This window comes from Haematobia irritans, chromosome 1 (assembly GCF_050003625.1).
Source record: "Haematobia irritans isolate KBUSLIRL chromosome 1, ASM5000362v1, whole genome shotgun sequence".
Taxonomy (NCBI): Eukaryota; Metazoa; Arthropoda; class Insecta; order Diptera; family Muscidae; genus Haematobia; species Haematobia irritans.
The window spans coordinates 99353151-99379032 of record NC_134397.1 but is presented as its reverse complement, the minus strand read 5'-3'; the positions used below and the strand labels follow the sequence as shown (position 1 = coordinate 99379032).

Sequence of the window (25882 nt, the reverse complement as noted above, 5' to 3'; positions counted from 1 at the left end):
GGTGGGTTCACATTCTAAAATTTACGTGTTTTGGAGGAAAATTTGTGTTTTGAACTTGTTTTTTAGTATGGCGAAAACGACCCGTTTTGAAGTGCTTATAAAGGGAAAACATTTCAAACCCCAAAACATGCTTGGTGAGAACACCGTATTACGGTCGGTCGGATAAACCTTGCGACTCAACACGTTGCGTCTACAAGTCCGTTAGTATAATACGGTGTTCTCACCACCGTATGTTCTCACCAAGCAGTGTGTCGGATCGATACGACTTGTCGGCGATGACTAAATAATCGGTAAATGTTTTATCGATCCCATAAAAATGTAGCAGTATCGATTATGCCTTCGGACTTAACTTATAATGTGCACAATATATGGGTAGGGTTGCCAGATGATGGTTGCCGAAATCCGGGACATTGCGCCGTACATTCCGGGATTTGTCGGGACAAGCAAAAACAGTCATATTTTTCGATATTAGTTCCCCATATTTTATCACTTGGTAAATTTGCATAAACGCCATGGCGTAGTCGTAATTGTCAGCAAGCTTTGAAATTCCTAAATATATTGGAGCCTCTGAAACTTTCTCCCAAGATGGCTGCGACGATTTTATATAAAACGTAAATAATTTTGGGAATATTTTTTTTTTTAAACGGAAACCGAAACTCATATTTACTGGCATATTACTTTCGGGTTTGGCAAACAAACTTAAGCTCTGAGGTGACAATCGCTGCTTCTTTTGTAGTGGCTTTCGACTGGACTGGGAATTTGGATATCGCCATGGACATGGTTTTAGGTATATTTCGTATCCGAATTGGGGATTGTTATAGTGTCACTAAAGGGTCTATGGTAATCATAGGATAAAATCGAACTTTGAAATGATGGCAGGGAGCACAAACTTGACTTATAATTTGTTAAAATGCATTTTGCAGAAAAACGTGAATTGGATATTTGCGTATATTTTTTTACATTTACTACTCAAGTGACAGCTGATGATTCGCAAGACAGTGATTTGATTTTTTTCTCAAAGTGGTGAGATTAAATGAAATGGTACAAAATCGGACAAACAAATGTACATTTAAAATGTATGAAAATCCAAAACCAAAAATAATTTTGAAAGCGATTTAATTTTAAATCGTTTTCATTTTTAACAAATGTAAAAAAAATAAAACATATGCCTTGAGTAATTGAAATTCCGGGATATTTGGTAAATTTTGTGAAAGATCCGGGACACTTCATAGAGACGAAATTCCGGGACAATCCAGGCGAATCCCGGCCATCTGGCAAGCCTATATATGGGATATTTTCGACACTAGCACTGTCGTCCGGAATAACTGATAATCTGTAATGCGCGATGACTAAATAATCGGTAAATGTGTTATCGATCCCATAAAAATGCAGCAGAATCGATTATGCCTTCGGACTTAACTTATAATGTGCACAATATATGGGATATGTTCGACACGATCGCTATCGTCCGGAATAACTGATAGTCTGTAAAGCGCATAAAGCGCATTAAGGTGGGTATTAAGTTCGAGTTTAAGGTGGGTACTAAGTTCGGGTTTAAGGCCGGTATGCCCCTCTAGCGAAATTTTCGGTAGAAAAAATTTATTTAAGTCTACAACAAAAAAACAGGGCTGTGTACACAAATTTTGAACCAGCTAATCGCTTTTAAAAATTGTTAATATATGTTCCAAATATTCCTCAAATAAATTGTTTATTATTTACAGACTTTTTAAAACTTTTACGCACACAATGATTGTAATAAATTAAATGTTTGCTGCCAAAATATGCTTCTGACAACCCTGTTATTTTCATTAGAGGTGCGTACCAGCTTACGAAATTGAGCCCTATCGAAAATTTCGTTAGCATAAATAGCAATGCATTTCTTATGGTAATGAAATTTTTCGCTAGAGGTGCATACCGGCCTTTAGCCGCTAAAATCGCTAAAGTGAACTTAATACCCACCTTAAAGGTGGGTATTAAGTTCGAGTTTAGCCGCTAATTTTCACTAAAGTGAAAACTAAATGAGTAAAATACGTCATAAAATTATACATATTTGTCGCAGATTTCATTATAACTTGATGGGGAATATCCCAAAGCAAATTTTCACAAAGTTTATATTCCTTAAAATTGATTATTAAAGAAAAGTAATCGTGAAAAAATCATGTTTTTAGCGGCTAAACTCGAACTTAATACCCACCTTAAAGGTGAGTATTAAGTTCGAGTTTAGCCGCTAAAATCGCTAAAGTGAAACTAAATTAGTAAGAAAAATGCATGAAATTATACGTATTTGTTGCAAATTTTATTAGGTTAGGTTAGGTTAAAGTGGCAGCCCGATTAAATTTCAGGCTCACTTAGACTATTCAGTCCATTGTGATACCACATTTAACTAAAAGTACCTATTACATATGGGCACTTCTAGTCTTAACCACTGAACCTTCTCTATTATTTACTTTTGTGGAACCAACCAGATTGCTCCAAAAAAATTAACAAACTGATTAAGTTAACGTTTTCCAGGTCAGCCAGTAATCTAAAGCTATATGCTCCTAAAATTCGTTTACGCCTTAGGGTAGGTACTATGTTCGGTTTTCGAGTTGAAAACCACTTTATTTTCGCGATTACTTTTCCTTAAATAACCAAAATTATAAATGAAAACAAACTTATTCCTGTAAAGTGTTGCCGAAATCTAGAGGAACAAGAAACTACGCATCAATTGAGTTAATTTGTCTGCTTTATATTGAACTGTTTTAATAAAGTAACCACGAAAATTTCAACGCGAAAAGCGAACATAGTACTTACCTTTACACAAAAAGCAGGACACTCACACAAGAGGTGTTTAATTGATTCCTTTTCCTCCACGTCATGACAGCCTATACAATAGTCATTATACTTCGCACCTATAGTTTTTGCAAATTCGCCCATCAGGCAGCGACCCGTTATAGCAGATATTAGGAGTGCTATCTGACGCCTTGAGAACACTAGCATATCTAGTGTGCGGTTTAAGGTAGGTACTATGTTCGGTTTCCGAAGCGAAATCCCATACAAAACCAAAAATGCGAAAAACTACCGAAATATTTTTTCATTTGTGGTACTTTGTTTTTTCGAGTTGAAAAACTGACATAAAGTGCATAGTCCCTAATTAGGTCGGCTTTAAATCCTTCCATATGTTGAGATTAGTTAGTTTCAAAACATGGCGCCATTTGTAATGTGAATTAAGAAATAATTGATTTATTCAAATGATTTGTGTTAAATTAGAATACATAAAGTGGTTCGCGTTGTTATTTAAAAATGCAATTAGATTGACGAAATAAAAATAACGGAGTGCTATATGTATATAACATATATAACAGCATCTGGTTCTGTAGCCGTTTCTGCCACAGTAGCATCTGCCCTCACATCCCTGACACCCACAATTGCAGCCACTACATCAGCTACAGTGAACAACTCCAACGTAGCACCCTCAACACCTGCCACGACCACAGTGGCTGTGACCGCAAATATTGTATTGCAACAACCAAATACAACGGCCGCCCAAGTAGTGAGTGGTCCCATTGGGGTGGCAGCAAATACTACTCCAACATTAGCCACTATTACTAATTCTTCAAATGCAATATCGACTGTTGCTGCCGTTAGTAATAAAAATGCAATACTAATGCAATGGTGGTTTCACAATCATCCACAATAGTATCACCAGCAGCTGGATCGAATGTTGTTGTTCCCACCACTACAATGGCTTTAGCAGGAGCTACCGTGGGACTTAAGTCTGGTCAGATATTACAATGACATTGAACCGTATAAATACGGCAGAGAATGAAGTTGATGTGGAGGAATGTTTACCAGGTGATGTTGTTAAATTGGATTTTGCTGACGAAGAAGTGGCCGGGTGAAATTTTACCCCTAAGGAATGTCTTCTAGGAGTTTCCAATCGGCGACCGGTGCCCGTTGGAAACTCCGCCTATTACAACAGTACCATCATCGCTTCAGCCATCAGCAACAATAGCATTCCATCAGCGTCATATTGTAGAGATACAACCAGGCCACCATTTATCATCATCCCCTGCTAATTTAGAATTGACTAATGTTATGCAACATAATGTTTGCACAGAACACGAAGAAGTAGAAGAAGCTAATTGTCATAATACTGCAGATGTAATCGATGAAGATTTCTTTTTTAAAATATGCTTAAAAACGATTTCGTCTTATCTCTGTAAACCCAGTGCTTCTACATTCAACACCCATTTTTTACAAAGAAATGAATTGTATTTTTTTTTTATTATTTTACCGCTCCTCGTAATTGCTCCCTTTTCTATTTGTTAAGCGAGCTCGTTTTTTGTGTGTAAGAGGCGTAAATGAATGAGAACTGAACAAAAGAAATGTTAATGCAATTTTAATTTTTAATGGAAACAACATGAAAGCTAAATATGAGAAATGATAATTAAAAATTTTTAAATATAACAATATTAATGAAAGAAAGCTGATAATCCAGAAAAGAAAACATTGTGTTCTAGGGTCTTTAATTAGTGTTTTGTTTTATTTTTATATACCGGGGTATAAGTAATTGGGCGGTCTTATACGTTTTATACTTTTTAATATAAAATTAGTAAATTTTTCTGAACAAAGTTATATCCAAAATAAATGTTTATAGCAAATAATTAAATAATTTTTATTTAAATAGCAAAATAATTTTCTTGTATTCATCATTTGTCCAAAATGATTGCGATAGGCTGGAATGAAACGATTTAATTTCGTTGTGGCTTTTAAATTTCAGTTAGCGGCATTCTTGCATTTTATCAATTCAAAACACTGGTTGAATTTCATAACGTGACTGAAATAGTTATTGGAACTTATACATTGGGAGAGTATAACATCATTCAGTAAACCAGCCAATTGCTTCTCAATGTATTAATTTCAGTCAACGAAGAGTCTGGTATAGAACACTAACATCCCTTTGTGACGAAATATAAGTCGGGAACAGTGACTTTGGCTTAGGAACTACCCTTGAACTTGAGTTATGGGCTTAAGTTGGTTGTTCCCCCCGATGTAACAACATTGGCAAATGAAATGGCGTTATTATCCTTTGTGGGAACCGTGGTGGTGACCACTGGATTTGAAATTGCTAGTGAGGCGGCAACAGCATGGTATTGCAATGCGATTGTGTAGATATTGTGGACACCAACGAATTAAGTTTGTTGATGAATGAGTCCATTGCTGCGCATGATGTAAAAGTTAGCATAACACCGGAATTATATGTTTTTTTGATGTGCGTTACAAATTGACGGTATCCATTTGGAAAAGCTGAAGAAGACAATGTACCACATGTTGTAAAAGCTGTTGCAGAATGTGGTAAGACACCAGGAGTAGAGCGGCTGGAGCTTTATTCTTAACAATTATTAGTGTCCAGTGCTGTATGAGATTTTTTTGCAAAACAATCCAAAAACTGGTAGAAAAACTCTTTTCAAAACAATTATCATTAATGCGTGTATGTAAACAATCAGCTGCTGCGTATGTATAAGTAAAAATAGTATGACATTTGGCGATGTTGTCAATTAAATTGCGGAGAAATAAACGCGGAATAGCTCCAAAATAGCTGTTTTCTTCGTTCGAAATGTATTGTCAACACTCTCATTTTTCAACGCGAAAGAATGGTTAGGTGAAGTTTTTTTCGTGCCAACAAACATAGTACCCACCTTTAAGTTTAAATGGGGCCATATTTGCTTGGTGTCGTTACAACCCTTGCAATTTTCCCATCGAATATTGGCCATCATAACAGCATTCTCACGCAGCATGAGCTTGCAGGTGGCCAGAGGCATACCAACAGATTCTAGTTCCCCTGGAATATGTAAGGTAGTTCCTAGCCTTGCTAACACATCTGCTTCACAGTTCCCCGGTATGTTCCTATGGCCAGGCACCCATATTAGGTGAATATTGTACTGCTCAGCCATCTCGTTGAGAGATTTGCGGCAGTCTATGGCCGTTTTTGAGTTAAGGAACACAGAGTCCAAGGATTTTATTGCAGGTTGACTGTCTGAGTATATATTAATGCCAATATTTGTTGGAACATTACTTCTCAGCCAATTCACCACCTCTCTTATTGCCAATATTTCAGCCTGAAAACCACTACAGTGATTAGGTAATCTTTTCGCTATTCGAATTTCCAGATCTTTAGAATATACTCCGTACCCTACTTGTCCATTCATTTTGGAGCCATCAGTATAGAAATCTATATATCTTTTATTCCCCGGGGTCTGTGTACACCACGCCTCACTGTTGGGAATTAGAGTTTCAAACTTTTTGTTGAAAAGTGGTTTTGCCAGGGTGTAATCCACTACGTTAGGCACATCTGGCATTACTTTGAGGACCGAACTATGACCGTACATTTTTTCCGACCACAGCGATAGCTCGCGCAACCGCACAGCCGTTGTTGCAGCTGACTGTTTGGCCAAAATGTGTAAAGGCAATAGAAGTAGCATGACATTAAGGGAGTCTGTTCCTGTCTTACTAAATGCGCCTGAGATACATAAGCTCGCCATACGCTGAACTTTATCTAACCAAGTCGGTTTCTGAAGTGCCGGCCACCAGGCTACAACACCATGTAGCATTATAGGTCTAACTACTGCCGTGTATAGCCAATGCACAATTTTTGGTCTTAGTCCCCTCCTTTTCCCTATTGCCTTTTTGCACGAGTACAAAGCTACCGTTGCTTTTCTCGCCCTCTCTTCAATATTAAGCCTAAAATTCATCTTCCTGTCCAAAATAACGCCAAGGTATTTTGCACACTCACCAAAGGGAATTTCAGTACCCCCTAAGGAAATGGGCCTAACCGTGGGAGTTTTGCGATCTTTGCAGTACATGACTATTTCTGTCTTTGCTGGATTTACACCAAGACCATTATCTTTCGCCCATTTCTCAGTCATCCGGAGAGCTCTCTGTATAATATCTCTGATTGTGGATGGGAATTTTCCCCTGACTGCTAGCGTCACATCATCTGCGTATGCCACCACTTTTATCCTTTCTTTTTCTAGAGAAACCAGAAGGTTGTTTATAGCAACATTCCAACGAAGAGGTGATAGAACTCCTCCTTGGGGAGTGTCTCTTCACATACCTTTGTATGTTTGCTTGCCCTAGTGTGGCTGAAATACGTCTCTTTATTAGAAGTTCGTCTAACAGCCTAAGTATACCTGGATCAACATTCAGAGTTGTCAGTCCATTTAATATCGAGCTCGGATGGACATTATTGAACGCCCCTTCGATGTCTAGAAACGCTACGATTGTGTATTCTTTGACAGATAGTGAGCTTTCAATAAAGCTGACCAGTTCATGTAATGCGGTCTCAGTAGACCTGCCCTTCGAGTATGCATGCTGTCGTTTCGAGAGCAAACTTGAATCCACGCTAGTTCTAAGATACATGTCTATCATCCTCTCCAGGGTCTTAAGTAGGAATGAGGATAAGCTGATTGGTCGGAAATCCTTCGCACTCGAGTGAGAGGCTTTTCCTGCTTTAGGTATGAAGACGACTTTTGTTTCCCTCCACTTTTCTGGAATATATGCTAAGTTTACACATCGTTTATATATCACCGTCAACCAGGGGAGTTACAGGCAGTGGCTGAAAGAATTTTCAGCCACTGCCTGTAACTCCGCCGGAGTAATTCCATCAGGTCCGGGGGATTTGAATGGTCCAAAGCTATTTAAAGCCCATTTTATTCTAGATTCCGACACAATTTCCTCGATAGGAAATGATCGCTGAGCCTCTATTACACCGCCGGAACATGGTTCAACCGCCTGATTTCCAGGGAAGTGTGTGTCCAAAAGTACCTCCAACGTCTCCTCACTGGACGTTGTCCAATTTCCCTCCGATGTTTTAATGAAACCTGGAGCGGTGTTAGTGGATGCTAGTACCCTCCGTAGTCTGGAAGCCTCTGACGTATTCTCAATGCTGCTACAGTAATCATCCCAAGAGTTTTGTTGAGACCTTCTCAGTTCTCGTTTATATTCTCTCAGATTCATCTTGTAAGTGTCCCAATCCTCCGGAGCTCTTGTGGACTTTGCTTTGTTAAAGAGCTTCCTGCAGGATTTCCTCATATTACTTAACTCCGTAGTCCACCATGGCGGCCGATTTTGTCCCCTTGGCTTTCCTCTAGGGCAAGCAGCTTTCAGTGAAATGTTGAAGGCCTTAGTAATCCGCTCCACTGCGTGTTCGATATCTTGCACAGTGCTCATATTTGTCTCCGGCATTTCCGGTATCATCAAATTGAACGATTCCCTATACCTATTCCAATAAGCTTTCCTAACATTTGGCGGAAATGTGGTCTTTGAAGTACGAACAGCCAATCTGAAACTGATGTAGCGATGATCTGAGAAGCTATGTTCCCTCAAAACTTGCCACTCAGATATCTTATCATTCAGTTCCGGAGAGGTCAACGTGACGTCCAAAACCTCTTGTCTGTTCCTGGTAACGAAGGTTGGTGCATCTCCCTTATTGCAAACTACCAGGTTAGTACGCAAAATAAACTCTATTAGCGACTCTCCCCTTGCATTAGTATCACTACTTCCCTAAATACTATGATGTGCATTTGCATCGCATCCCATAATGAGTTTTGTCTTTGTTTTTAGTGACTCCTCAACTAAGGTCTTAACGGCACAGGGTGGCATCTCCCTATCATGTCACATGTAGACCGAAGATACCCAATATTTGCATGTGGATATCTCTAGACTGGCTACGACAGTGTCTGCATTGCTCAATGAAGGAAGCAGAAACAAGTTTAGTTCGTTTTTAGCAATTATACATGCTCGATTTATATCGTTACCGGTATTATGCAAAAGTTTGAAACCCGGAGTGCTTAATTCACAGATCTTGTTCTTATATATGTATGGTTCTTGAATAAGAACTATATCTATGTCTCCTTTCATCAGGAGAACTTTTAAGGCAGCACAAGCGGCCTCACAATGGTGAAGATTTATCTGGAGGAACCGTAGAACCATCCAAATTTTCAACCACCGTCACATCAGCCGCTACAATTGAGTCATCAAGGGCTTCCTCTTCACAGATCTCGGTGACTCTCGCAACAATCCGCGGTTCAGCTTTGGTGAGGCTTGAGCCTGTAGAAACTTCCCGCATATGATTTTCGCCATAGTCTGCAGGTTTTATGTCTCCTTCGGCTTCGCTAGGAGATTTTTTCACTGCTGACTCTACCGGAGGCTTGTCCGTTTCGGTATCCTTTGGCTGATCGCTTTTGTATACCTTTATATGGATATCATGAAAGCCATAACTTACGCATCCTTGGGTCTGGGCTAGATGTGGCAGCGACTCTATGTTTAATATAAACACCGCATGTCATCTTGGTCCATCCACCTCATCCAAACGACCAACCTTCCAATCGGCGGTTGGAAGATCTGGGTTACATTCTTTTAGTCTCTCTAGTATTGACTCAGGATCAGGAGGGTTTGCCGGTATCCATGCATGTGCTCTAGGTTTAGCCGGTATGTCTTTTTTATCGACTAACTCCAAAGCGGCTCCTTTCCAAACTTCACCAATTAGCATCAATGCAGCTTTAAAGCAATCCATAGACCTCTGGTCTGCAAAAGCTATTAACTTATATCGCCCTTGATACCATCCAGCATCTTGCCGTCGAGGACTTGGTCCGGGAAACTTTTTTCGCACCTCTGAGTAGACACCAGACATCGCGTTCTCAATTTCCCCCCATTTTTGCCTTGGAATCATACCGTCCAATGCTCCTTTATTAATAATAGCCATCACAATGCTGTCTTTTGCAACTGAGGCAAACGATCTTTGATCCCGTTTAGAGGATGGCAGCTCATCCGGTGATCGTTCCCTTTTTCCAGATTCACGAATTCCTTGTGCCCATTTTAAGGAATCGCTTTGCTTAGCCGACAACGTGCTTGGGTCGACTGATCCTAATTTCTTTAGGATAAACAAAGCATTTCTTCGTTCCTTGAAACTCTTTCGAGAGGGATTGCCTCCTTTTGATGTCGTCACCTTAGAAAAGGTTCGACTTGCCAAAGTGTCACCGCTAGTCGACCAGTCTACAGGTCAACTAATTGGGCCTGACTCTTGGTCGCTGCCCAAATTTATAACTTCAGTCGTTACCCGTCCACTGGGCCCTGAAGTTAGCAACCCAGTGGATGACTTTGAATTTCGCTGCATGGTGGTTTATTATTTCCACCACACGTGAAATTCGTAATAAGTACTTATTACGATGAAATACTCCGCTATTAGAAAACACGTCCGTTCAGTTCGACGGTTGAATAATAACTTGATGGGGAAAAGCCCAAAGCCAATTTTCACAAAGTTTGTTTTCCTTAAAGGTGAGTATTAAGTTCTAGTTTAGCCGCTAATTTTCACTAAAGTGAAAACTAAATCAGTAAAAAAGTCATAAAATTATACATATTTGTTGCAGATTTCATTATAACTTGATGGGGAATATCCCAAAGTAAATTTGCACAAAGTTTGTATTCATTAAAATGGATTACTAAAGAAAAGTAATCGTGAAAAAATGAGGATTTTAGCGGCTAAAATCGAACTTAATACCCACCTTAAAGGTGGGTATTAAGTTCGAGTTTTTTCACTAAAGTGAAAACTAAATCAGTAAAAAAAGGAATAAAATTATACATATATGTTGCAGATTTTATTATAACTTGATGGGGAATAGCCCAAAGTAAGTTTTCACAAAGTTTGTATTCCTTAAAATGGATTATTAAAGAAAAGTAATCGTGAAAAAATCATGTTTTTAAGGTGGGTATTAAGTTCGAGTTTTTTCACTAAAGTGAAAACTAAATCAATAAAAAAAGGAATAAAATTATACATATTTGTTGTAGATTTTACTATAACTTGAAGGGGAATAGCCCAAAGCAAGTTTACACAAAGTTTGTATTCCTTAAAAAGTATTATTAAAGAAAAGTAATCGTGAAAAAATGGCGATTTTAGCGGCTAAACTTGAACTTAATACTCACCTTTAGCGGCTAAACTCGAACTTAATACTCACCTTAAGGCCGGTATGCACTTCTAGCGAAAAACTTCATTCCCATAAGAAATGCATTGCTATTTATGCTAACGAAATTTTCGGTAGCGTTCAATTTCGCAAGCTGGTACGCACCTCTAATGAAAATAACAGGGTTGTTAAAAGCATATTTTGGCAGCAAACATTTAATTTATTACAATCATTGTGTGCGTAAAAGTTTTAAAAGGTCTGTAAATAATAAACAATTTATTTGAGGAATATTTGGAACATATATTAACAATTTTTAAAAGCGATTAGCTGGTTTAAAATTTGTGTACACAGCCCTGTTTTTTTGTTGTAGACTTAAATAAATTTTTTCTACCGAAAATTTCGCTAGAGGTGCGTACCGGTCTTTAAAATGGATTATTACAGAAAAGTAATCGTGAAAAAATTACGTTTTTAGCGGCTAAAGGTGAGTATTATGTTCTGTTTTTTCACCAAAACCCTAAAGTTAAAGTACAAATATATTTATGAAGACGATTATATTTTAATCAAGTCTTGCCAAATAATGGATGGAAAAGATCCAAGGAATTGATTGCAAATACTTTTATATTTCTAAATTAATTAATTAAGAAAAGTAACCGTGAAAACAAGCAGATTTTCAACTTGAAAACTGAACATAGTACTCAGCTTAAAGGTGAGTACTATGTTCGTGTTTTTCACCAAAACACTAAACTAAAAGTACAAAAATATGTATGAAGACGATTATATTTTGATCAAGTCTTACCAAATAATGGAAGGAAAAGATCCAAGGAATTGATTGCAAATAATTTTATATTTCTATATTAATTAATTTAAAAAAGTAACCGTGAAAACAAGCTGGTTTTCAGCTTGAAAACTGAACATAGTACTCAGCTTAAACTCGAACTTAATACCCAAGATCCAAGGAATTGATTGCAAATAATTTTATATTTCTAAATTAATTAATTAAAAAAAGTAACCGTGAAAACAAGCTGGTTTTCAGCTTGAAAAGTGAACATAGTACTCAGCTTTAGCCGCTAAAGGTAGGTACTATGTTCTGTTTTCGCGTTGAAATTTTCGCGATTAAAACAGTTCAATATGAAGCAGAAAAATTAACTCACTTGACGCGGAGTTTCTTTTTCCTAAAGATTTCGGCGAGACTTTACAGGAATATATTTATTTTCGTTTATAATTTTGATTATATAATGAAAAGTAATCTCGAAAATAAAGTGGTTTTCAACTCGAAAAACGAACATAGTACCCACCTTAAAATCGTAATTTTTTCACGATTACTTTTCTTTAAAAATCCATTTTAAGGAATACAAACTTTGTGAAAACTTGTTTGGGATATTCCCCATAAAGTTGTAATGAAATCTGCAACAAATGTGTATAATTTTATGACGTTTTTTACTGCTTTAGTTTTCACTTTAAGGCCGGTATGCACCTCTAGCGAAAAATTTCATTCCCATAAGAAATGCATTGCTATTTATGCTAACGAAATTTTCGGTAGCGTTCAATTTCGTAAGCTGGTACGCACCTCTAATGAAAATAACAGGGTTGTCAAAAGCATATTTTGGCAGCAAACATTTAATTTATTACAATCATTGTGTGCGTAAAAGTCTTAAAAGGTCTGTAAATAATGAACAATTTATTTGAGGAATATTTGAAACATATATTAACAATTTTTAAAAGCGATTAGCTGGTTTAAAATTTGTGTACACAGCCCTGTATTTTTGTTGTAGACTTAAATAAATTTTTGCTACCGAAAATTTCGCTAGAGGTGCATACCGGCCTTTAGTGAAAATTAGCGGCTAAACTCGAACTAATACCAACCTTAAAGGTGAGTACTATATTCGGTTTTTTCACCAAAACACTAAATTAAAAGTACAAATATATTTATGAAGACGATTATATTTTGATCGAGTCTTGCCAAATAAAGGTAAGTACTATGTTCGCTTTTCGAGTTGAAATTTTCGCGGTTACTTTAATAAAACAGTTCAATATGAAGCAGATAAATTAATTCAAGTGATGCGCAGTTTCTTGTTCCCCAAGATTTCGGCAAGACTTTACAGGAATATTTTGGTTTTAATTTATAATTTTGATTATTTCAGGAAAAGTAATCGCGAAAATAAAGTGATTTTCAACTCGAAAACCGAACATAGTACCCACCTTAATGGATGAAAAAGATCCAAGGAATTGATTGCAAATAATGTTATATTTCTAAATTAATTAATTAAAAAAGTAACCATGAAAACAAACTGGTTTTCAGCTTGAAAACTGAACATAGTACTCAGCTTCACTCTCAAATTGATATAGCCCAATAAACACAGGATGAGCGTTTTTCAAATGCAACAATTTTCAATTTGAGGGTAAATTAATTTTCAACATAAATTCAAGTTGACTTGAAATAGCTCATCTTCAATACATCTTCAAATTATTTGCGAACTACTTCCAATTTACCAAAATGTTGACGAAATCTTTGAAAAGGTGTGTAAGATAATAGCTCCGTTCGAGAACCCTATAATTTTTGATAATTATTACAAATTTTTACTGGAAGTCGTTCGTTTACACCAAAACGCCAACAAAAGAGAGCCGGAGAGAGACTACATTTGACAGTTATGAGATAGAGAAATTGCAAGTTTTTGCTAGAGATTTTTCCCCCAGTAAAATCTTGCAAACCATAGCATAGTTTGCCACCTTGTTTATGATAACAAACAAAGTACCAATACAATGTACATGTTCGGCAACTACGATTGGAAGTTAAATATACAGGATTCGTTTTTTGTTTTCAATGTTTTAGCAGCTGAAATTTTCAATGTGCAAATAGTTACTGGATACCGTTCGTGTACTTTTCAGCAATTTTAAGCAAAGAGTGTAAAATACACTCTTATTCTCTTGCTAGTTTTTACTGGATATTTTTTACTGGAAAAGTACGCGAACAGACCTAATATGAGAAAACTTTGACAAAACACTACCCTAAAATGCAACGAAAAAACCATGTGGTTTTCAATAGTCATTTGTGCAACGACCCAATAAACACAAACGTTTGAAAATTGCTAAATTTCAACAAATTTTCAAATATTTTTTCAAAGGATTAGTGTAATATTCAAGTTGAGAAATTGTTGAGAAAATCGCGTTCTCAACAAAAAACAGACATTACCCCCAACATTAAAATTCAACACATTAGCAATAATATCTCAAGTGTTATTCTCAAATTGTAATGCATCGCTACTCAATAATTTGTCAAACAATTTTCGATGCGAGTCAAATTCAAAATTAACATCGTTGCAAATACTTTTCAACCTAAATTTGTATGAATAATATCCCCACTTCAAATTGATAGTCAAAGCCAAAATTCTATGGATTTTGTATAATTTATTCATTTTCATCAAAATAAAATATATAATAATACACTATACTACATAATACACTACAATACCAATTGATAAATAATAATCTTACTAAACATATCAACAAATAAGAAAAAAAAAACAAACAAACAAACAACAAAACTTTAAATATCTTAAACATTATTAGTAAACACTTTTGCATTGATAATTCGATTTCCTTCCTTTTATTAACATGCGGGCAATTTGAAATTAGGAACGTACTGGACCGCGTGCTAAAATTGATTTCCAGCAGAAGGAATTCACAAAATATCCTAAACTGATAATAGCATATGAAATAAACTGATAATGTGATGCACATTTTCATCCAGAAGTTGTTGATTTCAACAATTTGTTGTTTTTAACAATTTTAATTGGTTGCACTTGTAATGTTTCTGGAAACTTTTTCTTGTCGATAAGCCACTCATTTTCATTGGTCGGCTTCTTATTGTTTGCAAGAATGTAGCATCCAAAGATTTTAGTTTTCTGCAAAGAGATTTAAATTTAGTGACTTCTTTAAAGTGTTGATTTAATTTTTCATATTGACGTACCAATTATTATAAACTATTTGAAGCAGTTCCAGTTAATTGTCCACCATTTTTTCATTGGTCAGCTTTTTAATGTTTTCAAGAACGTAGAATCCATAATTATAGTTTTCTACAAAGATATATACATTTAGTGACTTCCTTAAAGTTTTATTTCATTTTTTCTTACCTATTTTTATAAATTATTTGGTTATTTTTTTTAATTTCTTGCAATTGACCACGAACTTCGTTGCACAAATAAGTATTGAAAACCACATGGTTTTTTCGTTGCATTTTATGGTAGTGTTTTGTCAAAGTTTTCTCATATTATCTTCAACACCTTTTCAAAGTTTTCGTCAACATTTTGGCAAATTGAAAGTAATTCGCAAACAATTTGAAGATGTATTGAAGATGAGCTATTTCAAGTCAAGTTGAATTTATGTTGAAAATTATATTTACCCTCAAACTGAAAAGTTGTTGCATTTGAAAAACGCTCATCCTGTGTTTATTGGGGAAGTTCGTGGTCAATTGCAAGAAATAAAAAAAAATGGAAAATTTTAGACAAATAACCAAATAGTTTATAAAAATAGGTAAGTGAAAATAAAAAATGAAAAAAAATGAAAAAATGAAATAAAATAAAGAAGTCACTAAATGTATATCTCTTTGCAGAAACTAAAATTATGCATTCTACGTTCTTCAAAACATTAAAAAGCTGACCGATGAAAAAATGGTGGACAATTAACTGGAATTGCTTCAAATAGTTTATAATAATTGGTACGTCAATATGAAAACTTAAATCAAAATTTTAGAGAAGTCACTAAATTTAAATCTCTTTACAGAAAACTAAAATCTTTGGATACTACATTCATGCAAACATTAAGAAGGTGACCAATGAAAAATGAGTGGCTTATCGACAAGAAAAAGTTTCCAGAAATATTACAAGTGCAACCAATTAAAATTGTTAAAAACAACAAGTGGTTGAAATCAACAACTTCTGGATGAAAATGTGCATCACATCGTCAGTTTAATTCATATGCTATTATCAGTTTAAAATGTGACCCAATAAACACAACGACCCAATAAACACAAACGTTTGAAAATTGCTAAATTTCAACAAATTTTCAAATATTTTTTCAAAGGATTAGTGTAATATTCAAGTTGAGAAATTGTTGAGAAAATCGCGTTCTCAACAAAAAACAGACATTACCCTCAACATTAAAATTCAACACATTAGCAATAATATCTCAATTGTTATTCTCAAATTGTAATGCATCGCTACTCAATAATTTGTCAAACAATTTTCGATGCGAGTCAAATTCAAAATTAACATCGTTGCAAATACTTTTCAACCTAAATTTGTATGAATAATATCCCCACTTCAAATTGATAGTCAGAGCCAAAATTCTATGGATTTTGTATAATTTATTCATTTTCATCAAAATAAAATATATAATAATACACTATACTACATAATACACTACAATACCAATTGATAAATAATAATCTTACTAAACATATCAACAAATAAGAAAAAAAAAACAAACAAACAAACAACAAAACTTTAAATATCTTAAACATTATTAGTAAACACTTTTGCATTGATAATTCGATTTCCTCCCTTTTATTAACATGCGGGCAATTTGAAATTAGGAACGTACTGGACCGCGTGTTAGAATTGATTTCCAGCAGAAGGAATTCACAAAATATCCTAAACTGATAATAGCATATGAAATAAACTGATAATGTGATGCACATTTTCATCCAGAAGTTGTTGATTTCAACAATTTGTTGTTTTTAACAATTTTAATTGGTTGCACTTGTAATGTTTCTGGAAACTTTTTCTTGTCGATAAGCCACTCATTTTCATTGGTCGGCTTCTTATTGTTTGCAAGAATGTAGCATCCAAAGATTTTAGTTTTCTGCAAAGAGATTTAAATTTAGTGACTTCTTTAAAGTGTTGATTTAATTTTTCATATTGACGTACCAATTATTATAAACTATTTGAAGCAGTTCCAGTTAATTGTCCACCATTTTTTCATTGGTCAGCTTTTTAATGTTTTCAAGAACGTAGAATCCATAATTATAGTTTTCTACAAAGATATATACATTTAGTGACTTCCTTAAAGTTTTATTTCATTTTTTCTTACCTATTTTTATAAACTATTTGGTTATTTTTTTTAATTTCTTGCAATTGACCACGAACTTCGTTGCACAAATAAGTATTGAAAACCACATGGTTTTTTCGTTGCATTTTATGGTAGTGTTTTGTCAAAGTTTTCTCATATTATCTTCAACACCTTTTCAAAGATTTCGTCAACATTTTGGCAAATTGAAAGTAATTCGCAAACAATTTGAAGATGTATTGAAGATGAGCTATTTCAAGTCAAGTTGAATTTATGTTGAAAATTATATTTACCCTCAAACTGAAAAGTTGTTGCATTTGAAAAACGCTCATCCTGTGTTTATTGGGGAAGTTCGTGGTCAATTGCAAGAAATAAAAAAAATTGAAAATTTTAGACAAATAACCAAATAGTTTATAAAAATAGGTAAGTGAAAATAAAAAATGAAAAAAAAAATGAAAAAATGAATAAAAATAAAGAAATCACTAAATGTATATCTCTTTGCAGAAACTAAAATTATGCATTCTACGTTCTTCAAAACATTAAAAAGCTGACCGATGAAAAAATGGTGGACAATTAACTGGAATTGCTTCAAATAGTTTATAATAATTGGTACGTCAATATGAAAACTTAAATCAAAACTTTAGAGAAGTCACTAAATTTAAATCTCTTTACAGAAAACTAAAATCTTTGGATACTACATTCATGCAAACGTTAAGAAGGTGACCAATGAAAAATGAGTGGCTTATCGACAAGAAAAAGTTTCCAGAAATATTACAAGTGCAACCAATTAAAATTGTTAAAAACAACAAGTGGTTGAAATCAACAACTTCTGGATGAAAATGTGCATCACATCGTCAGTTTAATTCATATGCTATTATCAGTTTAAAATGTGAATTCCTTCTGCTGGAAATCAATTCTAACACGCGGTCCAGTACGTTCCTAATTTCAAATTGCCCGCATGTTAATAAATTTTAATGCTGTTTTATGACACCAAAAGGAAGGAAATCGAATTATCAATGCAAAAGTGTTTACTAATAATGTTTAAGATATTTAAAGTTTTGTTTTTTTTTTTGTTCTTATTTGTTGATATGTTTAATAAGATTATTATTTATCAATTGGTATTGTATTGTACTATGTAGTGTAGTGTATTTTTATATATATTATTTTGATGAAAATGAATAAATTATACAAAATTCATAGAATTTTGGATTTGACTTTCAATTTGAAGTGGGGATATCATTCATACAAATTTAGGTTGAAAAGTATTTGCAACGATGTTAATTTTGAATTTGACTCGCATCGAAAATTGTTTGACAAATTATTGAGTAGCGATGCATTTCAATTTGAGGATAACACTTCAGATATTATTGCTAATGTGTTGAATTTCACTGTTGAGGGTAATGTCTGTTTTTTGTTGAGAACGCGATTTTCTTAACAATTTATCAACTTGAATCTTACCCTAATCCTTTGAAAAAAAGTTTGAAAAATTGTTGAAATTTAGCATTTTTCAAACGTTTGTGTTCATTGGGAGTATACAATTTTTGGGGGCGCCCTCTACAATTCTTACAGTCACTTTTTCAATAAAAGTGAGAACGTCCCTCTCTTGTTCTGAATAATCTTTGATGTTTGTTTCACAATTTGGCGGGAAAGTGGCGTGTATAGAAGGTATTGTTGTAGCAAGAAATTTTTGCAAGTAGTCTACTAAGGAATCAAAGAATTTGCAAGCATTATCAGCAAAATAACAATGGAAGGATTCGACGAAGCTGGAATATTTTTTTCTGACAATTTATTAGGAGAAACACAGCAAGATGGGAATCAAATTAATATGCAAGCTGTGAAAAAGAAATACAAAGAGTTTTTGCGCACTTTCAACGAAGACAATTTCTTTTATAAATATCGGTAAGTGATTTACTTTAGATCACGTTCGCGATCTATGATTAATCTTAATTCTTTTGGAAAATCCTTAGTGATACTTTAAAGAGGAACTATTTGAACGGGCGTTATTATCTGGAAGTAGAAATGGAAGATGTGTCTGGTTTTGATGAGACTCTTGCAGACAAATTGACAAAGCAGCCAACGGAACATTTGCAAATATTTGAAGAGGCAGCACGAGAAGTAGCAGATGAAATAACAGCTCCCCGGCCTGAAAAGGAAGAAAGCTTACATGACATTCAAATTCTACTTATGTCAAACGCAAATCCAACCAATATTCGCGATATTAAATCTGACAGCGTGTCTAAATTGGTAAAAATTGCTGGCATAATTGTGGCAGCATCTGGAATCAATGCTAAAGCTATACGCATGTCCCTAATGTGCAGTTCGTGCCATACAGTAATTCCAAATTTAAAAGTAAATCCCGGTTTAGAAGGTTATGCTCTTCCTCGTAAGTGCACAACGGACCAAGCCGGCAGACCCAAATGTCCCTTGGATCCGTTTTTTATTATGCCAGATAAATGCAAATGTGTAGACTACCAAATTCTTAAGTTACAAGAATTACCGGATTTTGTGCCTCAGGGAGAAATTCCTCGACATCTGCAATTGTTTTGCGAAAGGTCTTTGTGTGAGCGAGTTGTACCAGGAAATCGTGTTCTCATACAAGGAATATATTCAATTCGAAAAGTGAGTAAACCTTCGCGACAGGAGGGTCGTGAAAAAGCTGTGGTAGGTGTCAGGGCTCCATATATGAGAGTAGTTGGCATCACTGTGGATACTGAGGGGTCTGGTGCAATTTCACGATACAGCAACATTACCACAGAAGAAGAAGAAACATTTCGTCGCATGGCCGCCTCTCCTGATATATATGAACGTCTCTCAAAATCACTGGCACCAAGTATTTTCGGTTCGGATGACATAAAAAAGGCTATAACTTGTATGCTATTTGGCGGTTCCCGGAAGCGTTTGCCTGATGGATTATGTCGACGAGGTGATATAAATGTCCTTTTGCTCGGAGATCCGGGTACCGCTAAGTCGCAATTATTAAAGTTTGTAGAAAAAGTAGCACCAATTGGTGTATACACTTCCGGTAAAGGATCTAGTGCAGCAGGTTTAACAGCATCCGTAATGAAAGACCCATCAACGGTAAGTGGAATAAATAATACTTTTTAGTTAAACAGTGAAAAAAGATGTGAACTTATTTTTATCGCCTTATGAAGTTTTACAAACCAATGTGTTGGCGACTTTCGTAAAAAAAGTAAGAAAGTGCTAAAATCCAGCGGAGCCGAACATATATCCATATACACTTAGTACCCACCTAGTATATCTTCAGACTCAGACTATTCAGTCACAGTGGTGAATATTATTTTTTTTTATTTATTAATTCACATACTGCATCTTCAAGTAACCCGACGAAGAGTTTTCTAAGGAAACAATTATATTTTGTGATTAATGGTGGTGGTGGTATTTAAGATTCGGCCCGGCCGAACGTATATAAAGGGTGATTTGTTAAGAGCTTGATAACTTTTTTTTTTAAAAAACGCATAAAATTTGCAAAATCTCATCGGTTCTTTATTTGAAACGTTAGATTGGTCCATGACATTTACTTTTTGAAGATAATTTCATTTAAATGTTGACCGCGGCTGCGTCTTAGGTGGTCCATTCGGAAGTCCAATTTTGGGCAACTTTTTCGAGCATTTCGGCCGGAATAGCCCGAATTTCTTCGGAAATGTTGTCTTCCAAAGCTGGAATAGTTGCTGGCTTATTTCTGTAGACTTTAGACTTGACGTAGCCCCACAAAAAATAGTCTAAAGGCGTCAAATCGCATGATCTTGGTGGCCAACTTACCGGTCCATTTCTTGAGATGAATTGTTCTCCGAAGTTTTCCCTCAAAATGGCCATAGAATCGCGAGCTGTGTGGCATGTAGCGCCATCTTGTTGAAACCACATGTCAACCAAGTTCAGTTCTTCCATTTTTGGCAACAAAAAGTTTGTTAGCATCGAACGATAGCGATCGCCATTCACCGTAACGTTGCGTCCAACAGCATCTTTGAAAAAATACGGTCCAATGATTCCACCAGCGTACAAACCACACCAAACAGTGCATTTTTCGGGATGCATGGGCAGTTCTTGAACGGCTTCTGGTTGCTCTTCACTCCAAATGCGGCAATTTTGCTTATTTACGTAGCCATTCAACCAGAAATGAGCCTCATCGCTGAACAAAATTTGTCGATAAAAAGCGGATTTTCTGCCAACTTTCTAGGGCCCATTCACTGAAAATTCGACGTTGTGGCAGATCGTAAGTCTATTCATGATGAAATGTCAAAGCATACTGAGCATCTTTCTCTTTGACACCATGTCTGAAATCCCACGTGATCTGTCAAATACTAATGCATGAAAATCCTAACCTCAAAAGAATCACCCTTTACTTGTTTACAACTCAAGTAGATTTGCACATCATCAGCATATGTATATGAATTTTAGCAAAACATTAGACAACTTGGAAGATCATTTATATAAAGGCAAAAAAGGAGAGGGTCCAATATCGATCCTTGGATTACTCCCTTAGTAACAGTTAAATGTCAAGAAATTGAACCATTATTTTCAACAGCCTGGATTCGTTGCCGCAGATTGGAAGAAACGAGTGAGACGGCAGATGTTGACAAATTAATGAAGTATTTCAGTTTAGTACAGAGTATCTCGTGACTCACACAGTCGAACGCTGTGACAAGTAGATTTGCACATCATCAGCATATGTATATGAATTTTAGCAAAACATTAGACAACTTGGAAGATCATTTATATAAAGGCAAAAAAGGAGAGGGTCCAATATCGATCCTTGGATTACTCCCTTAGTAACAGTTAAATGTCAAGAAATTGAACCATTATTTTCCACAGCCTGGGTTCGTTGCCGCAGATTGGAAGAAACGAGTGAGACGGCAGATGTTGACAAATTAATGAAGTATTTCAGTTTAGTACAGAGTATCTCGTGACACACAGTCGAACGCTGTGAGACAGCTGACAAGTCCATCGTCAGGACGGTAACGTCAGGTGTCCCTCAGGGATCAGTCTTGAGACTTATATTCACACAAAAATTAAAAAAATTGTTGAAACAACTAAATTTTAAAACTCAATTAAAATTTTAATTGGAAAATTTTTCTTCAAATTTTTTTCTGTGTTATTTTCGGCTTTTGTTAATGACATTATCTCGCATATAAAAATTGACTTTTCCACACCTTTTGTCATTGCTGACGACATTTTTCTACTTTTTTCTTGTACTATATTTTTAGTCCCCTTGAAACTAAACAAAACAAAAGCGATTCACTTCCGCTCTCGCAATAGCAGTACTGTGCGCCCTTCCATATTAATTGATGGTCAAAGGATTAATTTAGTCAATTCTCTTAGATGACTTGGAGTTACCCTAGATTCAAATCTATGCTTTGGCAATCATATTAATAATGTTGCGAACAGGGTATGTCTTATTTTGAGGATGGTGTATTCCTTGAGTTCGTGCACGCCCCAGCATGTGAGGCTTCAGTTCAGCTGATGAAACTAAATAAGAAAAGTCACCTCTCATCAAATTTACTGTGTAAAGTAGTGTTACAAATATCCAAATGGACAAAACAATTATCTAACTAGGCTAAATATAATCGTTTTAGAACTAATTAACGTACGAGAAATATGTGCGAAATGAGAAAATTTTTATATTCAGTACGATTAAAATGTATAAAGTTATCTTCTAATCAAATTAAATTATTACTTACATTATAAATCCAACGATGACAAGCGCTTGGTATCGTGGTTCGGAAATCTAAATTAACAAGAGTGTGTGCAAACTATGATAACGTTATGACAACTAATTTATATATAACTTAGCATGCAAATTTCTAAATCTAAATTTGTTGAACAGCCAGAGCCAGGGTGCTAAATCAAGCGAATTCGGTATTTTGGAACGATATTTCCTCAAGTTTTGTCTTTGTTACGAACAGCCTCACACAAACGACGCTTACGATATATAAATTTTCAAAAAAAAAAAAAATTAATTAAAATTAAAAAATTAATAATAATAGATTTACACGCGAAATTTAATTTAACAATTCTTACTATTTTTTGTAGTAGTACATTAACGAGTAAGGTCTCAAGCACGAAATAAATAGCGTATTTTTAATTATTTTAGCGTAATTTCGTTATGGAAGGAGAGCAATGGTTTGGCAGACGGAGGCGTAGTCTGCATAGACGAGTTCGATAAAATGAGGGAAGACGATCGTGTGGCTATACATGAAGCTATGGAACAACAAACTATATCTATAGCTAAAGCTGGAATAACAACTACATTGAATTCAAGGTGTTCTGTATTGGCGGCCGCTAATTCTATTTTTGGTCGCTGGGACGACACGAAGGGAGAAGAAAATATTGACTTCATGCCAACAATTTTATCTCGATTTGATATGATATTTATTGTCAAAGATGTACACGATGAATCGAGAGATATAACATTAGCAAAACATATTATAAATGTCCATCTTTCGTCTAATAAAGCTGGTCCGGCCGAACAGGCAGAAGGTGAAATTTCTTTGCCTCTTTTCAAAAAATATATACACTACTGTAGAACACATTGCGGGCCCACGATTAAGTGAAGAGGCTGGCGAGAAATTAAAAAGTCGTTATGTTCTTATGCGTAGCGGCGCAAATCAACAAGAAAAGGCCGCCGATAAACGAATGAGTATTCCAATTACTGTGCGTCAACTGGAAGCTATTATACGAATTTCGGAGTCATTAGCGAAAATACGTTTACTTCCATTTGCTACGGACGAACATGTAAACGAAGCTCTACGATTATTTCAAGTATCTACTTTGGATGCAGCAATGACAGGCAGTCTGGCGGGTGCAGAAGGTTTCACAACTGAAGAAGATCAGGAAATACTTAATCGGATAGAAAAGCAATTAAAGAGACGTTTTGCTATTGGATCGCAAGTGTCTGAACAAAATGTTATACAGGTAAACAATGCAATATATATATATATATATTATTATATATATATATATATATATATATATATATATATATATATATATATATATATATAATATATATATATATATATATATATATATATATATATATATATATATATATATATATATATATATATATATATATATATATATATATGTACATATATATATATATATATATATATATATATATATATATATATATATATATATATATATATATATATATATATATTTTTTTTTTTTTCTTTTTGTTAAACTCTAGTTTAGCTATACCTCTCAGATTTTTTTCAAAACTTCACAGATGGTAGTACTCTTTGAGCATATTATAACTTTTTTCTTGGCGGTCGTAACCGGATAACCGGTTATTCGGTTCTAAAGTGTAAGTTAAAAATCCTTAATACATCCGGTTCTAGAGATCCGATTACTTTTTTAGTGCATCACTAGAAAGGTTTTGACGATACCTTTGAAATGATGTATGAACCGTTATATCAGCTTCATCCGTTCCAGCTGTACGGGTAAAAACTTGTATTTTTCGGAACCGCTTTTTTATAAATAAGCTTATATCTCAAAAACTGCTCCATATAAAAGTACTAAATAACGGATTGCATTGTGTAGCTAACACTTCTACCTTTCCGTCAAGGTCAAAGTCAAGCTGCTATCTTTACTATAACCGGTGATATTAACTATTATATATCCATATACAGGTTGAAAAATAAAATTTTTTTTTCATATTTTTTGCCAGCGGCGCTTCCTTATACCTACAATTAGACATATTACCCAGATCCTATCCATATCCGGTTTGAAAAGACAAAATGACAAATTTTTTCAAAAAAAAAAAAAAAATCGCGCGAATTGTGTGACCCGCGTGATTTCCATTTTTGCAAACAATTAACTTTTGAAGCACATCGTTGCATTTAACGCCACAGCCGATGTTATAACGTCACTTTTCATATTTCGTGTACTTCCCCATTTGTTGCTTAGTGATGTGGCTTTAGGAACAATCAGTTCATTCAAACCATAACCGGTTTTAAACCGGATCTGTTTTCATTATACCCGAAAATAACTTTGAATTAACATTGAATACAATTCTTTTTTGGCAAAATTCAAATTTTACGGTTACAATTAAATTTCAGATCAAATATATCCGGTTCTAACGGAGATATCGGCAAGAAAATGACTTTAAGGGATAGGTAGAAGTGTTAGCTACACAATGCAATTAGTAATTTTGAACTTTTACATCGAGCGTTTTTGGATTAGAAGCCGGTTTTGTCAAAAAACCGGTTCAAAAACACGTATTTTTTCATCTAAAACCTAAACTGATAACCGGATAAACTCGAGTTGTACCTCATTTGAAAGGTCGTACCTTTAGCTTTCTAGTGATGTACATTTAAAACAACTTTGATTTAACATTGAATACAATTCTTTTTTGGCAAAATTCAAATTTTACGGTTACAATTAAATTTCAGATCAAATATATCCGGTTCTAACGGAGATATCGGCAAGCAAATGACTTTAACGGATAGGTAGAAGTGTTAGCTACACAATGCAATTAGTAATTTTGAACCTTTACATGGAGCGTTTTTAGATTAGAAACCGGTTTTGTCAAAAAAACCGGTTCGAAAACACGTATTTTTTCATCTAAAACCTAAACTGATAACCTGATAAACTTTTGTACCTCATTTGAAAGGTCGTACCTTTAGCTTTCTAGTGATGTACATTTTAAAGTACTCGGTTCACTAAAACCGGTTTTATTAACGATAAATTCAAATTTTACGGTTACAATTAAATTTTCAGATCAAATATATTCGGTTCTAACGGAGATATCGGCTTGCAAATGACTTTGACGGATAGGTAGAAGTGTTAGCTACACAATGCAATTAGTAATTGTGTACCTTTACATCGAGCGTTTTTGGATTAAAAGCCGGTTT

The 25882-nt window shown here is 34.9% G+C and overlaps 2 protein-coding genes and 3 long non-coding RNA genes across 5 annotated transcripts in view; 3 read left to right on the top strand and 2 right to left on the bottom strand.

Moving 5' to 3' along the window:
* Positions 1-15645, top strand: part of TTLL15 (tubulin tyrosine ligase-like 15) — a 165912-nt gene extending 150267 nt beyond the window's left edge. Inside the window, exon 5 of the mRNA XM_075291237.1 lies at positions 15550-15645. The gene's annotated coding sequence lies outside the window, so the exon portion shown is untranslated. The remainder of the gene's footprint in view (positions 1-15549) is intronic.
* On the bottom strand, positions 14515-15522 carry LOC142221488 (uncharacterized). The gene is made up of 3 exons (XR_012718065.1): positions 15340-15522; positions 14908-15220; positions 14515-14842 (listed from the first exon to the last, which is right to left on the bottom strand). It is a non-coding gene; the product is annotated as an uncharacterized LOC142221488 (long non-coding RNA).
* An 826-nt stretch (positions 15646-16471) lies between the features above and the next one.
* LOC142221489 (uncharacterized) lies at positions 16472-17094 on the bottom strand. Its single transcript, XR_012718066.1, has 2 exons — positions 16865-17094; positions 16472-16799 (listed from the first exon to the last, which is right to left on the bottom strand). It is a non-coding gene; the product is annotated as an uncharacterized LOC142221489 (long non-coding RNA).
* Positions 17095-17505: 411 nt separating this feature from the next.
* Positions 17506-17928, top strand: LOC142221487 (uncharacterized). The gene is made up of 2 exons (XR_012718064.1): positions 17506-17612; positions 17678-17928. It is a non-coding gene; the product is annotated as an uncharacterized LOC142221487 (long non-coding RNA).
* A 708-nt stretch (positions 17929-18636) lies between these two features.
* Mcm5 (Minichromosome maintenance 5) overlaps positions 18637-25882 on the top strand; it is a 9116-nt gene continuing 1870 nt past the window's right edge. Inside the window, 5 exon segments of the mRNA XM_075299764.1 lie at positions 18637-18902; positions 18971-20081; positions 23113-23132; positions 23134-23554; positions 23556-23933. Of these exon segments, the coding sequence (XP_075155879.1) occupies positions 18748-18902; positions 18971-20081; positions 23113-23132; positions 23134-23554; positions 23556-23933 (2085 nt within the window). The 5' untranslated portion in view covers positions 18637-18747.